The 16,059-nt window shown below is 36.2% G+C and overlaps 1 protein-coding gene across 4 annotated transcripts; it reads right to left on the reverse strand.

Annotated features, from left to right (window-relative positions):
- Nucleotides 1-2,684: 2,684 nt before the first annotated feature.
- Nucleotides 2,685-8,268, reverse strand: isl1a (ISL LIM homeobox 1a). 4 transcript variants are annotated; one of them, XM_053480493.1, is made up of 6 exons: nucleotides 8,003-8,268; nucleotides 7,410-7,599; nucleotides 6,489-6,748; nucleotides 4,296-4,579; nucleotides 3,930-4,097; nucleotides 2,685-3,782 (listed from the first exon to the last, which is right to left on the reverse strand). In XM_053480493.1, the coding sequence occupies exons 1-6, from the start codon at nucleotides 8,232-8,234 to the stop codon at nucleotides 3,585-3,587; spliced, it is 1,332 nt and encodes a 443-aa protein (XP_053336468.1). In that variant the 5' UTR covers nucleotides 8,235-8,268; the 3' UTR covers nucleotides 2,685-3,584. The 4 variants fall into 4 exon arrangements, with proteins under 4 accessions (XP_053336468.1, XP_053336470.1, XP_053336467.1 ...); XM_053480495.1 differs by having other exon boundaries at nucleotides 2,685-3,798; XM_053480492.1 differs by having other exon boundaries at nucleotides 4,296-4,582.
- Between the last annotated feature and the right edge of the window lie 7,791 nt (nucleotides 8,269-16,059).

Raw genomic sequence — 16,059 nt, forward strand, 5'->3', positions numbered from 1 at the left:
ATAAGGTTCAGTTACAAAAATTTATAACTGATTGACATATTATTCCAACTGCAGTGTGTTAACCCCCTGTTTATTACTGTTCTTATAATATGCTATTGCTGATATATGCTTTTTTTAGGATATCACATAATATAATAAATCTTTGTCTGCCAATGTTGTCTTTGTTCTCCTAATATAAAGAAATATAAATAATTGATGTGTTGTGTTAATTAATGACTTGTGCATAAAACATTCAGTAATATCAGGACTTTTTGTGCTAACATGACTTCATAGACATTGGACAGTCTCCCTATGGCATTCCTAAAGCCATGAAAAACTTGACCATTGTGTTTAATATTCACTTTGATTCAGTGAACATGAGACAAAAGACACATATAGAGGTTCGACATTTTTAACTACACTGAGAACACAGAGAAACAAGGTAGGTCCTCATGATTCCTTCAAACGTAGCACTATTTAAATGCCACTTACAAACATCCCATTATTGTGTAAATGATCTCAAATATACCATAATTCCCTGTAAACCATCTGCTATTAGCATGGACTGTTTAACAGTTGTGGGCTGAGCTCGTGTTGTGACTCTGTGGTCAGGCGTTGGACCTTGGGGACGGATTGCTTGCCTGGCTCACAATGTAATCGGGTCTCATCCAGGAGAGTGTGATTGTTGTGCAGAGCCTCCTCCAGGTACAGTGGCGCTTTTGTTCCGGCCAGTCGACACACTGAATGCAGTCCGGGAACCTCGACAGACCCCGGGAGCCATTCTATCAGGAGGCTTTGTGCTATGCAGCGGCCCCTCTTCTGCCCCGACCAAACACTGGAGAACAGAGCTGGCATTTTACACAGGAGCATTTTGCTGCATGCAAGTTCAGCACCACAAAATGTATGGCTACGCAAACATTTCTTAAATGGTACTATATATATATATATGCTGACAGACAACAGAATTAGGTCAGTAAATATATATATATATATACCCCAAAATGTACAAAAACAAAATAACGTTTTGATTATTAATTAATTTTAGATATGTTAAAATTCTTCACTGGCTGTTTGTGAGTTATTATCTGTTTTTCTCTTAGTTTACTTATTCAAACCAACTGTTAATAAATATTTAAAAATGGTATGCTTCTGTCCTAATCCTCTGCCATACTGTACTTTTGTTTCATTTATTAGGTCAGTATTTATGCAAGTCTTAATAACCATATATAAGCCTGTTTGATTTTAAAAAGTATACCATTACCATAATTTTAAGAAGCCTAATGAAAAAGAGTGCTTGAGTTTAGAAAAAAAAAGGATTTTATATACAGAATACTTAAAAGGTGTGTCATCTTGTCCTTTAAAGTCTTTAACTTGTTTATGAAGGCAGAGACACAATAATGTCCTTTTCCCCTTGGTTTTTGGAAAAGCATAACTTACACATATAAAAAAAATACACATAATGGAGCATGCCTTATTTTTTTGCAGGCATGATGTCTGTAGTGCAGTTAAATTAAATACAGGAACCTTAAATTGGGATAAAATAAAATCCATCAAATACTCCACATACACCACAAATATCTGACATCCACGCAAGCTCGACCTTGAGTGCATCTTCAAATACCGTGAAACCCAATGTCACCTTCTTTAACAGTTTATACTCTTGCTAAAGCTTTCTATATAAAAACATGCAGGCATTAAAAAGTGACCCTTAGTAGCCTGAGCATTTGTAAAATCAGCTCTAGCGACCACTCTAGCTGACTTCAGACCAAGCTAGATAATAAGAAAAATTTACAGTCAGCAATGTTGGTCTACTACTTATTAGTAAAAGTGTAGTCACTCAGAACACTCAAATATGCTTCATTTTATGTTAAACTAATTGCTTGAGTCAGAGTTGCTTTTGCCTTTGCAATAATTAATGTCTCTGGTGCAGTTCTGGGTCCAAACATTACCTACAGTTCCACAGTAAAACACTTTCAGTAATAACCAACCTGCACTTTTTCTTATCACTGGGGTGGAAGCATAAAGGTGGCGATTAGTGTTTAGTACATTTATTATTTATATTTACTGTTAAATGTTAGAAAAATAAAATAGGGTGCCAACTGGCCCTTAAGAACAAGTACTCTAAAAGCTAATTAGGGTACAGTTTAATAACCTCATATCTGAGAATGTTCTCATATGATGCAAAATAATTCCTACATTAATGATTAGTGAGCATTTATATCCAAATGCATACAAGTAGAGGGTGGAGGAGTTTGTTTAAAACAAAAAATTCTGGTCTTCTGCAAATCATGACCCTGTTTACCCCAAAAAAAAAAAAAATAATTCTGAGCTTCTTAAGAAAACCTCTAAAAAGGTTTGTTTTTTATGGTGATGATTTTTGAGTTTATACTGATGCATTTTTTTTTTGGCCAGGACTATACTATATTTAACAATATTATTATATAAGGACTGTGTTGTGAATGAGTTTTAGGAGTTAAAATATGGTTAAAATGGTAGCTTTTTGTAAGATTTCGTTCATAAAAAATGAAATAAAACGCTTTTGCTGTATATTGTTATACTTTTAGTTGATATTTGGTTGATTTAATAGGCCTAACTATCCCACTTAATAACCAAATTAAAAGATAACTATTATATATAAATTACTCTGACATTTTAAAGTTTCCAAAATGGGCCCGACGCGTTTAATTTACTTTGTAGGTCAAACTTTTATTGTTCAAATATTCCTGAAGATCTACATATGGCGTTGCTCGATACATTTACTTTTCAGTCAAAACGACTGGACAGAAAGTCCGATATAGATGATTCGGAGTCGACAGTGTAAATTTCCTCTTTTTTACTTCAGCAATTAAAGATAGTACACAAAAGTGGCAGGTCGTTGGACAATAAATAATAAATTATTTTTGTAATATAGGAACAAACAAACAAAAAAAAGATCTCCGCTGTATGATCCGACATATTAACTTAAAACTATACACATCTTTGGGAAATAATAATAATAATAATAATAATAATCTCGGACGGACATATACACGTAAATTTCCCACGCAGCTTGTGGTCGAATAGAGGTATACCTTGTTGCAATGCTTTAGTCGCCTACTTGGGCTTGAAAACATACCATATAACAAAAACGGCCTAATAAAAGCGGATAGACTGGGCTGCCAGGCCGTCCTCACACTCAATATTCAGTGAATAAATCTCGCTTTAGAGAGAAACCGACCGGCGACTCAGCAGTTTGTTTGGGCCGCTCATGCTGCGCTGTCCGGACTCACAGTCCTCTTAGGTCTCATTTCCCTATGAGGTTCGCTGATTTGTCCAAAAACAAATGAAAGAAAGAAAAGAAAAAATAGCAAAACATCTCGGGTTGTTTGGCAAAAAATGTAGCCGACCAGTTCCACCAGTTCCACCAGTTCCTGTGTAGTGTAAGCCTAAATGTCAGAGAAATCGACATTTTGACATTCAGGACCTGGTGTAGGTCTACTTCCGCCGGATGTTAGCGACTTCCGGTAACGTTCGTCTTCGTTCCCACGATTGTCATCACAGTGTATAAACGCGACCCAGGGCTTGTTTGGATAGAGAAGCCCCGCGGAATTGGAGGTCTGTCGGTGTTATTCGGGAGTACAGCCTTGGTGAAACAGGGACTCGACAACCTTGGTGACCCTCTTTTTCTCTCCGATTGTGGAAAGGAAGATTAATCCGAATCGTCTAGGCCTCGATGGGACTGGCCACCATGCTGTTTGGTGTATCTGGCAGTTGCGAGGACATGGACGCCACTTCACTCCCTGTTGAATTCGAGCCTGGCCCTCCTTCGGAAAAATTAACCTAAAATAAGCAAGGACATTTGTATTTATTATTATTATTATTATTATTATTATTATTATGTGACTGTAGTTCTGAAAGCTTTTCTGAGCTTCTACGCACGGCCATTACGCACAGCAATTACGCGCTCTCACCAGTTGCTGAAAGGCCGGTTGGTCTATGTCGCTCTGCAGTGCAAAATCGCTCAGGACCTTCCAGGGTGGTTGGTAAGTCTGCACCTCCACCGGGTTCGCCTGTAAGCCGCCATCGTGTCTCTCTGGACTGGTGGCTACCATTGGAGTTCCTGTCATTCCTTGGATGTTCTGCAGAAAGCACACACAAAACAAGTTCACCTTCAGAGAGGAACAGAAAAGGCGTGCGTAAAAATTATTGCACATGTACACAAAGGCTTGCATGCACATCGATTCAAGGGACTTAAAGTGTCTGTTGGTTGTTTGATGGTTTGTGTTTGTTTTATGTCTGTTTGTTTGTTTGTTTGTTTATTTAACCTTCTCACTCACCGTCTTGTCGTTGGGTTGCTGCTGCTGGAGCTGCTTCATCAGCAGGCTGCGCTTCTTGTCCTTGCAGCGCTTGTTCTGAAACCAGACGCGGATGACCCGCGGGCTCAGTCCCGTCATCTCCACGAGCTGCTCTTTCATGAGCGCGTCGGGCCGCGGGTTCGCGTTGTAGCACGTGCGCAAAGTGTGCAGCTGCTTCTCGTTAAGCACCGTGCGCACGCGCGTCGTCTTCTCGGGCTGCTTGTGCACGTGCGGGCGCAACGCGGGCTGCCGCGCTGAGATTGGCTCTGCTACACACAAAAAAAAAGAAAGAAACGAAATGTAATTAGGTCAGTAAATACGACAGGGAGTTTAAAATTTCTGTAAATATGACAGATATGAGCTAAGATCGCAAGATGGAGAATGAGACTAATAGGACTAATTCAGGTGATTGCGAAATATTTATATTTTGTGACAAACAAGCTATTACACAATATGTCAAACGAAACAGAAACAAAATTGATAATTATAAAATGATTTAAGCTGTTGGGAATGTGAAACTATTGTTTACATAGATTGGAACATACCATGGTGTTTATATTTTACGCATGGCATCGCAACTGCATCAAAATCTTATTAGTTTATTGTTTGCTATAAATATTACATTTCTTATCCCAAATTGATCTGTGCGCAAATCGAGTACTGTTTCTTTTCCTGCTAAAATAATGTGAAATTTAATTTACGCCCAACAGATTGGCTTATATGTCAATCTCTGGGCACATTTTTTTATTTTTTGGTTGTGCACTGATGGGTCAGATTAATGGGACATGATTAAACTGATATAAACAAATGTTTAAACTTTTACATTAAACTTTTAAAATCACTATGTAAACTACTGTACGTATTGGCCTAAACATTAAAATATGAAGGCCTAAAACATAATGTCAATCAATCAACGGATTGCTGCATCATTTACGCAAACATAACCTTGGTATCAAACGTATTCATAAGCATTTCATGCATTCAGTAACACACTTGGACATGTCGTACACACACAAAAAATAGTATTACAACAATATCAGACAGCTTACTGTATTTGGAAAAACTTATGCGAAGTGGAACAAACCTGTTTAGAATGTCCTTTGATTTTATTTTAGTTTTAAATAAATCTACCACAAGATAATTATTCTTTACTCAATACTGCGAAAATTCAAAACTACTGTGTGTGCTTTAATGCACTTTAAGTATGTATTAATACATGTCAAAATATTTAGCGTTGCAAATGTGTATAGTATTTTAAATCAATTTAAAAAATTTTCTAAATAATATAACGAGACTGCATAGTTTTTAATCGCATGGTTGGCTGTGAACCAGCGGAAGAATATCACTTTCATGCATGAATAGCCGAATTCAATAGCACTCAAACTGTAGGAAAAATGAAACGTGCAATGTTGACAAACCACTGACAAAAGCCTGTTAGCTTAGTAACCTTTTCATTTGCGGGCTGATATGATAATCATCAATTTATTCCTCCATAACAAATCTCCATTAGCCTCTAATCATCTTCTTATTACAATAATTATTCTCAATATTAGGCTATATGCATTGTCGATAATTTTGCCACTTAGTAAGTAGACTTCTAAAAATTATAGAATAAAACCCCATCTTTAGGTTAGGCCTGAGACTTGACAAAAATATCAAAATAGGCAGTTCATTATGAAGAGACACTCTGTGCCATCAGTCTATTCGACGCATGCACATAAGATGCAAGGTAAAATAAAACAATTCGATTTCAAAAATAATTAATAAATAAATAACTTTTCTTGCATGTGTGATTGCATTCGTGAGGCAGAATAAAAAGGCTAGAGGAGAAATCTACTGGAAACAGATGCACTGAACCAGCCATTTCTTTAGAACTTCCAAACAGAACACATTTTATAAGCTCGAGCTCATAATGTATGCAGGAACAGTAACAGTCTTTGCGCATTAGGTTACAATACCAATACCAATTTCCAATTAAAATTATTCGTAATTTTATTAGAGGGATAGTGCAAACTAAAGATAAGAAGTCTAAAACCGATTGTGGTGCCACAAAGCCAAATATTTCCCCGAGGTCGTGCAGGATGCAGGGAGAAAGAAAAGAACGAGGTATGAAACATAAGTTCTGGAAGTCATGTCATGCTAGACGCCTTAAAGCTGAAAGAACTGAAAGTTTACCTGCCATCTGTAAAGGCCGGGCCGGGTGCAGGGGGCTGAGCGGCTCCCCGGGCGCCATGCTGGCTCTCTCCACCACGTCGTGATCGGCTCGGCAGAACAGGCCGTCCTCCCGTAGCGCGAACTCATCGCCCGGGATCAGCTGCCTGCTGCACGCCACGCACCGGAAACACTCCACATGATACACCTTAGCGCGAGCGCGCATCACGAAATCGTTCTTGCTGAAACCGATGTTACACTTTGCGCATTTGATTCCGTAGAGTCTGAAAAAACAAATAAATTGTTATTACTACTACTACTACTACTATTCATAATAATAATAGTAGTAATAATAATAATAATAATAAGGTCTGATGGTCAGAAAATAATAAGAAGAAAAGGAGGGAAAATGTGCTGTACATCCGTGAATAATTACAAATAAATAAATAACTTGCATGCATGGAGGAAACAATCAGCAAGAAAAAAAAGCAAAACATTATTATTATTATTATTATTATTGCAAATTGATATGGTTGTGGCAAAGTATTATTATTATTATTGTTGTTGTTGTTGTTAAATTAAGTCGCTCTAAATATTTTTGTTTATTAAATTATAATTAAACATTACGGTACATCAAGATCTGACATGAGTACTATTTCATCCAAAACATTTTTTTATTTCCTGTTAAATCTTTTCAAACATCATGGATATATATTTAGGTTTAATATTGTTTTTTAGTTTTTTGCAGTTTGGTGTTTCGCCCTGCGCATGAGCTCCAAACTGCATAATTACACTAAAGCTGCACTGCATTAGCATATAGGTGCAGTGGTTTAAAGAAGAGGGAGAGGGCACCAGGGTGACAGCGCAAGCACCAGCCGCAGCTTCTTCACTAAATCATGAGAGCTTTTTTTCTTAAATGCATGTGGCTTAACATGTCTGTCTTACCTGATGTAGTCGCGTTTACAGTACGTCTTGCCGTCCCGGACAAAACAAGTGCACGACTCATCCAGATACTGGTTACACTCCGCGCATTTGAGACACGCCGCGTGCCACTCGAGGTCGGGCGCCACGCGCAGGATGTACTGGTCGTGGATCTGATTCCCGCAGCCCACGCACAAAGACACCAAGCGTTTCTCTGCACACCAAACATGGGGAGAAGTGGTTCAGTTTTTATTCCTAGTGCTCCCAAATGTTTTAATATAATTAGTAGCAAGAACAAGCATTAAATAATTTCTTTCCTGCAGTAATTTCGTGCGCTAATTGTAATAATAATAATAATAATAATAATAATTCAATTGCCAGTTACAGAGGGGGATACATTATTTAAAAATAATTTTATTGTATGCTATTTATTTAATTTAGTTGTTACTATGTGGGGAAAAAAATACTAATAACTTGTCACACACAGTTCAGTTTTCGTTTCCAGAAACAAAATGCAAAACATAATCTCCAAAATCCATGCACCATCTCTCTCTCTCTCTCTCTCTCTCTCTCTCTCTCTCTATAAGCTTAACCAAAAAAATAGTTAACCAACTCACTTTTCGGTGGGTCCCCCATGTCTCCCATGTCCAGAAAGTAAGGCGGTGTTAGGTCCACTTTCAAAACCGTGCGCAGGCCCGTAGTGCCCGGGACTTCTTGGGGGAAAAAAAGACTGCGGCTCCGAGGTGTCAAACTTCCCGGAATCGGGATTAGAGTTCGGGCTGTGTGCGTGTGTATGAGTGTGTGTGGGTGTGTGTGTGCATGTGAGTGTGTGTCTGAGCTCCAGCGCATCGAGGGGCCGCTCCTGTCCGTATCTCTTGTCTTGCTCTCTCAAAACTCCGTCGGCTCCGACTCTTCTCTCTCTCTCTCGCCATTGGACTGACGTAGGACAGCCACACGTCACTCTCGCGCGCTGCTGATTGGTCGTAAAAAGGAGCGAGCAGAGCATGGCTCATTAGCGCAGCGCGAGCGCTTAACGGGAGCCGCGCGCTCCCGTTACTGCCTTCAAACCTAAACCGTAATTTGTCCGATCTGGAAATGGGCCTGAACTGAATTATATATATTTTTTTAATTATAAAGGATTTTTTTTTTTTAATCATCATCAATCTCAATATGGCCTGGAACTTGAGAAGTAAATAGTATTTTTGCATTGCAATAATAATAATAATAATAATAATAATAACAATAATAATAATAGCAGCAACAACAGCAATAGAAAAAATGAGATTATTATTATTGTTGTCGTTGTTGTTATTGTTTTGTTGTTCAAAACAAATACAAACTATCAATACAACCTACAGGTTTAAAGATGTATTGGCGCATAGATTTTGATAGCTTGACTAAATAAACAACTGCAATTTTTTTTCCTGGTACGACTTAATACTACTTTATGCTTCTCTCCAGCGAGCAATGCATTTTTTTTTTTATTTCGTTAAAAGTTTACAGCTCATGCTGCAGGTCTGTGTTTAGGCCCAGGCCCACGCCTAATGACTGAAATCCACGGCACGCTTCTGCGCTCATGCTCTTTAAACCAAAAACGCAATTACGGCACCTAATTGCGGATAATGAGCGTTTAAAACGGCGTGAGGCACGTGGTAACCGAATCTCAACGGAAGAAAATGATTGGATAATGGGGAGAGAAAGAAAGAAAAAAGAAGAGAGAGAGCAACACTGTAAATCCAGCTTCAAGCTTCCGACTTAAAATAAATCTAAGTATTTGAAATAACCTAAAAGGCTCAATATTTTTGTTGAATATTTCCATTTTGCACAAATACAACAGAGAAAAAGCAACACATTTTAATGTTATATATATATATATATATATATATATATATATATATATATATATATATATATATATATATATATATATAATAAAGATATTTTAAAGATTAACATATGACAGGTATATTCCCATGTTTATTTATAGATAAAGTTAAATCATCTTGTTCACTACAAAGTCTTTGTCTCTCAAAAAAAAGCACATAAGCACATCATAAGCAGATAATGATTATAGCTTTATTATTCTTTGCATCACTTGTTTAATCTTGTGCTTTGCATGCGTCACAACTTTATAAACTTAAACACAAAGCATGCAGGTGTGTAAAAATGGCTTTAAGATACTTATGCTTTTTTAATTATAGAATTTCAAGCCCTTCTCGTGTGTTAGAGTCTGCATTTCTGCTCATAGCCTTATTAAAATCATTCTCTCTGCACGCTCTGTTAGTCAGGACTGGGTGATGCACTTGACTGAGATGAGGAGGCTGCAGAGCTGCACGAGCTGAGACGCAGAGCAGAAATACAGGAGACACACACGCCCTCTTGTGTTGGCACTACAGTCCAGTGTAACCAACCACCAAACAAAGGCAAGCTGAGGGGACTAAACCACTGTAGCTCATGCATGCTTAATACTCATCCTTACATTTTTTTTAGTTTGTCTATTTTTTATGTTTGCAGCATTTCCTATAGGTCATGGCTTAGTTTTAATAATGATAAATAATGATTATGTTTAATCTAAAATGTTCTTGACACTTGGCAAAGACTCTTGAAGCCCTAGTGCTTGTATAATGTGCACTGTATGTGGGGCTGTACTTATTTTAATGAGTGACTGATGGTTCATAGGAGCTGTGTAGATTTAATGCAGATGCAGAGCCATGATCCTAATTCTGTATGGCATGTCATCAAAGTTCACATATACAATAAGCAGGTGATGTGTGTCTCATTTTCAACAGACTATTATTATTTTTGAAATATAAGATGTGCCAGTAGAAATATTTTATATATATATATATATATATATATATATATATATATATATATATATATATATATATATATATATATATATATATATATATATATATAGCTTTTTAAATGCTATTGGTGTATACACATATTATTAAATCAACGAGCAGAGGTTTTAATTGATCACAATTTGGTGTTTTCATTAATGACATTCATTTCTCAGACATGGGGAACAACTGGTCACTGAGCTGAGCACAACATAGAAATATGGAGTTGAGTTTGTTACAGATTAAAGAGTTATAATTTTTCCTTTTCCCCTGATAGGTTTTTTAAAGATATATTTATGTGTTTTAAAAACATAACCTGACATTTTGTGAATGCACATTTCCTTAAGTCCCTCTTACAAAAATATTAGCCTCAAAACATACATTCATAACTGGTTAGATGAAATATTTAGTTATTTCATGTTTACAGTATGTCTTGTTATGGTGCCACATAATTGATTTTAGTACATTCTTTACATTCTTTCTGAGTTTCTGAAAAAAAAAGTATCTTTCTACTGATTTTAGTAATGTTCCTTAACAACCCCAACCACTCTTTATTTTTTTTTAGATTACCATGAAACCTTCCAAAATAGTAATTTTCATCTAGTGATTTTATGATCACTCAGTAATAGGGCTAGTCATAGAATGCTAAATCTTGGGTGAGGATTATAAAAAGAAAAATATTAGCACAAGAGGTTTAAATGTTTAGTCGAGATGCTCCAGTAAACATAAAATGCTTAAGAACTTAACCCCTTCTGTCGCAAAGTAGACAGATGTGTGCATTACAGAAACGCCCTCAACCCTGAATGACCTTAAACCATTTATAACACACTTAATAACAAAGTAGTTTGTGTTTGTTTTATAATACAAATATCTACAAATATTTTTGCAAAAAATCCATAAAAGGCAAAAAACAAGATTTGGGCTTTATGTTTACATAAAATTATCATAAAATCAAGAAAATACATTAAATATTATAATATATATGTGCTTTTTCTTAAGTTTATTTAGCTATCCAAGATGCTCTGTGGTCAACAAATACTTTGCAGTTCATTCCTTGTCATAGTTTGTTGTGGTGAAAATATCAATGCTTATAAAAAATATTTAACTGGTGGTCAACATTTTTATGCTTGCACAACCTTTTAGGACAAATGTCTGTGGTCAAATGATTAACCATCACCATCAAACAATGGAGGTTAACACACCCTAACTTATTCTGACTTATTGCTCTAAGGAATCATATCCCATATATCATACTTATACCACAACAATTTACAGGTTTATATCAACATGCTCATTTTAATACATTTCTTCCACACTTCATTTTTAGGACTTCTATGGCAGACTGTCCATATACACTAAACCTACTAATAGATGGAAGATGGATAAAAAAAGTGCAATGTAACATAGAAGAGTGTCGCATAATAGAAAAGTCTTCATAACAGATGAGATTGAGCTTTCTAGTTTAAAAGTTACATGACAAACTGCATTTAAAAAAAAAATCTGATTAGCTTAAAGCAACACATTTACAATAAACAGTGGCTATTGAAGGTAACAACTGTTTATACGTAGCTACTGTGGTGCAAGAGATAGAAGGAAATGCCTGGATTGTTGTTGTTGTTTTTTTGTTTGTTAGTTTTTTGATGTATGACATTGATGTTCATGGATATATATATAAAAAATTATATTTGACTAATTTCTCAAAGTTTTTTTTTTCATTCCTTATATATAGATTATGCATATGATAGTTTATAATTTATTGCTACTACTTACTTCATAGGCCTGCACATGTGAGTAAGTATGTGATGTATGTTGATACATACTGTATACATCGACATATTTCCTCTATTGTAGATTTTCAAATCATGGTTACTGGAGATATTTACTGGAGATATTTATATTGTACTTTACTGTCTTGATATTTAATACTGACTAAATCCTCATTGACTTGAAAACAATTGCAGTACTCATGCACAAGTCTAGTGCTGACTCTGCAAAGAACTTACCAAAACAATCACTGTTTGTTTTAAGGCTTTTTAAAAGTGTGCTTAGCTTTTCTTTAGTGTTACCACCAATTCCCACTGTATGGTAATCAGTTGAAAACAATCTAAAGGAGGAGTCATGCTAAATACCAGAGAGATAAGTAATGCTTCCTGTCCTTATAAAGTCACACTGACGGATTCTTTTCATCCATAACGCAAACTAAATGTATTTCTATTTTACGACCAGTTGCATGAGCATGAAGTGACATAACTTTTATAATTACCTGTGACGAGACCTCTCATTAACCTCCTCATTTCCACTCATCACCCTTCACATGGTGATGCTTGGCTGCATTCGGGAAAGCCATTAAAAGGAACAGAAGTTCCACATGAGGAAGACTCACTATTCACACACACACACACACACACACACGCACACACACACACACACGCACACACACACACACACACACACACACACACACACACACACACACACACACACACACACACAGCTTATGTAATGCTATTCACACCGTGCATTAGTTCCTCTTGAGAAAGTCTTGAAATGAGCAACGTGTACAGGTTTGAATTATGCCTCAGTGTTGAGAACGTTTGTCCTTGAATGCATGTTCTCATGAGCAAGTGATTATATTTACAGCTTGGGGAATTTAAAGGCTGAAAAAATGTTTTATTTTTTTTCTTTTTATTATTATTTATTTTAAAAAACCTTGCCATTAACGTGCAGCATTTCAAATCTTGTAAATGAGGTAATGAGGTGATTTATTCTGGCCCTGCTATTTTTTTTATGTGCTAGTTGTGTAAAGGCAGCATAAGCTGTTACTAACCCTGCTCATGCAGTGTGCTTTCTCAGCCAATTTTAGACAGATTGAAATTTCAATGTGCTTGTGAATCCAGGCCATTGGATTTCAGGCACAAGCCACCATCAGCGGCAGTAGCCAGTTTTTACGGCTCAGCAGGAGTCCTCTTAGTTGAGTGGCACAAGCAGTGTTCGAGACTTTTTTTTTTTTTTTCATGTGTGGTGCGTGTCGTGTATGACTGTGGGCATGTTTTAATGTATTTTTGGGAACCAAATGTCTTTGCACTAGAAAAAAAGTGTTGACCTTATGGGGACATTGTGGGGACATTCAGTTGTCAATGACAACAGCCTTATTTATTTTAAATAAATAAATAAATAAATAAATAAATAAATAAATAAACCAAAGCATTCCTTTTGGGTACTGAGATTAAGAACTAAGTATAACTGTAGCATGACAAGGTCCTCACAAGGATAAGAAAACAAACTTGCAACGTCCATAGACCTAATGCTCTCCTGTCTGCCTGAGGGCTCTTTAAACCTGATGTCTGTTTAGCTCTTTGAATGGACAAAAAGTCCCTGATGATGGGAATGCACCACATAGGGTATTTGCAGTGCAATATATGAAACAAATAATGGATAATAACAAATTATGAAATAAATAAGTAAACATTTTTTTAGTAAAAATAATTTTTAAAAAAATGTTCTAAAAAGATCTTAGTTATTATGCGCTACCAATACATTCATATCATGGTATCCAGTATTCCATTCATTATAATATTATAATTCTTAATATGATAGAAGTAGTCTGTTTTCTTAACACATTATAACCACAAAAAACAGATCTGTTTTCATGTTTTACTTTTGTTTACCTTTAAAAAAAAATCAATAATATATATATATATATATATATATATATATATATATATATATATATATATATATATATATATATATTAATAATTTTTTTAAAAGGTAAACAAAATTAAAATATGAAAACATCTATATATATATATGTATATATATATATAAACATATATATATATATATATATATATATATATATATATATAAATGCAATAAAAAACAAGCTTTATAATGTGTTTTAATAACTGCTATAACCTGTAATAAAAATCATAAATTATTATAATAATGCATAATAGATTGCATATACCAAATTACCAGGTTATGTTTTGAATATTAGGGTTAGGCAATGGGAAATACATCACAAAAATAGTAATACAAGTAAGTGTGTGTGTGTGTGTGTGTGTGTGTGTGTGTGTGTGTGTGTGTGTGTGTGTGTGTGTGTGTGTGTGTGTGTGTGTGCACGTTCTCCTGCCAGATGTGCTCTTTCTGTAACAATGCCTCGTTATGATTACAGCTTGGCACAGACTAAGGAACACCGCTAGAAACACACACTTCACGTATCAAAAAGAAAATAATGTAGAATCAAATAGAGGGCTTTCAGCACCACAGTGACAGGGCTTTTGGTGACTCGTTGCTTTGTAGTGTATCTGCTGTCTATCTCTATTTATCACGTCCTTGATCAGAACAGAATGGAAAGTGTTGAATTGTGCACTCGAGCAGAAGCCCACCTTCCTAAACTTTTCGCACCAGAATATTGTGCACTCACTTTTAGAGAATGTGTGAAAATGGTGCACTCACATCATGATGCTTATTTACACAGTCTCTCACAGTCTCGGAGGAAAAACATGCAGGCACCAAACACTTCATCTTTATTCAGTCAGAATTAATGATGTGTCGGTTTTGTTCCGTTTAAGAGCATTGTATAGGATTTGATCTAAGATTTTTAAACGATATCTTCCTTAAATGCATTAGCTGATATGATGCATCATGTTTTAGTGATAGCCCTTAAAACCCAGAGCATTTTAGTCTTTTTTTTGTTTTACAGTTTTATTAATAAACATATATGGGGCTCAGGATTGTGCAGTATAGACTGACAAATCCTTTTTTTCCAACTATACAAATATGACTGAGCTGCACAACATCTTGACATAGGTTTTATGCCGAATGCCCTTCCTGATGCAACACTCCTATTTTATCTGTGCTTGGGACTGGCACTGCATCCAGTGGCTGGGGTTTAAGCACTGGCTGGAAATCAAACCCGGGCCTTCCGCTTGGAGGGCGAAAAACCTACCACTGAGCCTCTAATGGCCCACAAACATGATTAAGCAAAATAAATAAATAAATATTTATTATCTCCATTTTTACTTGTATAAAAAATTGCTCTTTATATCGCATCTTGTGCAGTTGAATAGCATAAAATCATTCACTTTATATAAAAGCACCAATTTCTTTTTGTTCCTGTATTAGTAGGTGCTATACCTCCTGTTGAGAGGAGACTTTTTTTTTATATAACTTTAAAACATTAAGTTGTTGGCTGGTCTTTTACGCTTCCTATTTTTATTATTTACACCCGTGCTGTTGATACTGATGTTGATACAAGTCTCACATAGGGCAGACAGGGCATTATTTTTTTGCTTGCCAGTTACATTGAAATGAGAAATTCAACATTCTATCATCATCATCTCATCATCTATATTACTTTATCCTGTATACAGGGTCACAAGGGTTGGGCAGCCTATCCCATTGGACTTAGGGGTGGGGCCGGGTACACCCTGGACAGGGTTTCAATCCATCGCAGGGCACACACATACCCTCATTCACACACTATGGGCGATTTGGGAATGCCAATTAGCCTAATCCGCATGTCTTTGGACTGTGGGAGGAAAAATGTTCTCCCCATCAAGCATGAGGAGAACATGCAAACTCCATGCACAGAGACCTGAGGTGGGAATCGAACCCTGACCCTGGAAGTGGAAGGCAAAACTGCTAACCAATACACCATCATGCCTTTATGTTTTAATTTTTATATGATATTTAGGATGGGGGAGGTGTACTGGCCATTCTGGGGGGTTATATCTCCTCATCCACCTGTAAGTTATGTCTATAAATTAGATTGGTGTTTAAAGATGCGACCCTGCGAAGTGGACTGTACGATTTCAAAC

The sequence above is a fragment of the Clarias gariepinus genome, chromosome 21, assembly GCF_024256425.1.
Source record: "Clarias gariepinus isolate MV-2021 ecotype Netherlands chromosome 21, CGAR_prim_01v2, whole genome shotgun sequence".
NCBI classification, from domain to species: Eukaryota; Metazoa; Chordata; class Actinopteri; order Siluriformes; family Clariidae; genus Clarias; species Clarias gariepinus.

What these genes read in the sequence shown, in the direction of transcription:
- isl1a (XM_053480492.1), bottom strand. Translation starts at nt 8,234, where the DNA reads ATGCGCTGGAGCTCAGACACACACTCACATGCACACACACACCCACAC. An exon ending in TGTAAACGCGACTACATCAG is followed by an intron (nt 6,749 to 7,409) that starts GTAAGACAGACA and finishes TTGTTTTTTCAG; the next exon opens with ACTCTACGGAATCAAATGCG. An exon ending in AACCGGCCTTTCAGCAACTG is followed by an intron (nt 3,783 to 3,929) that starts GTGAGAGCGCGT and finishes ATTTTTCCGAAG; the next exon opens with GAGGGCCAGGCTCGAATTCA.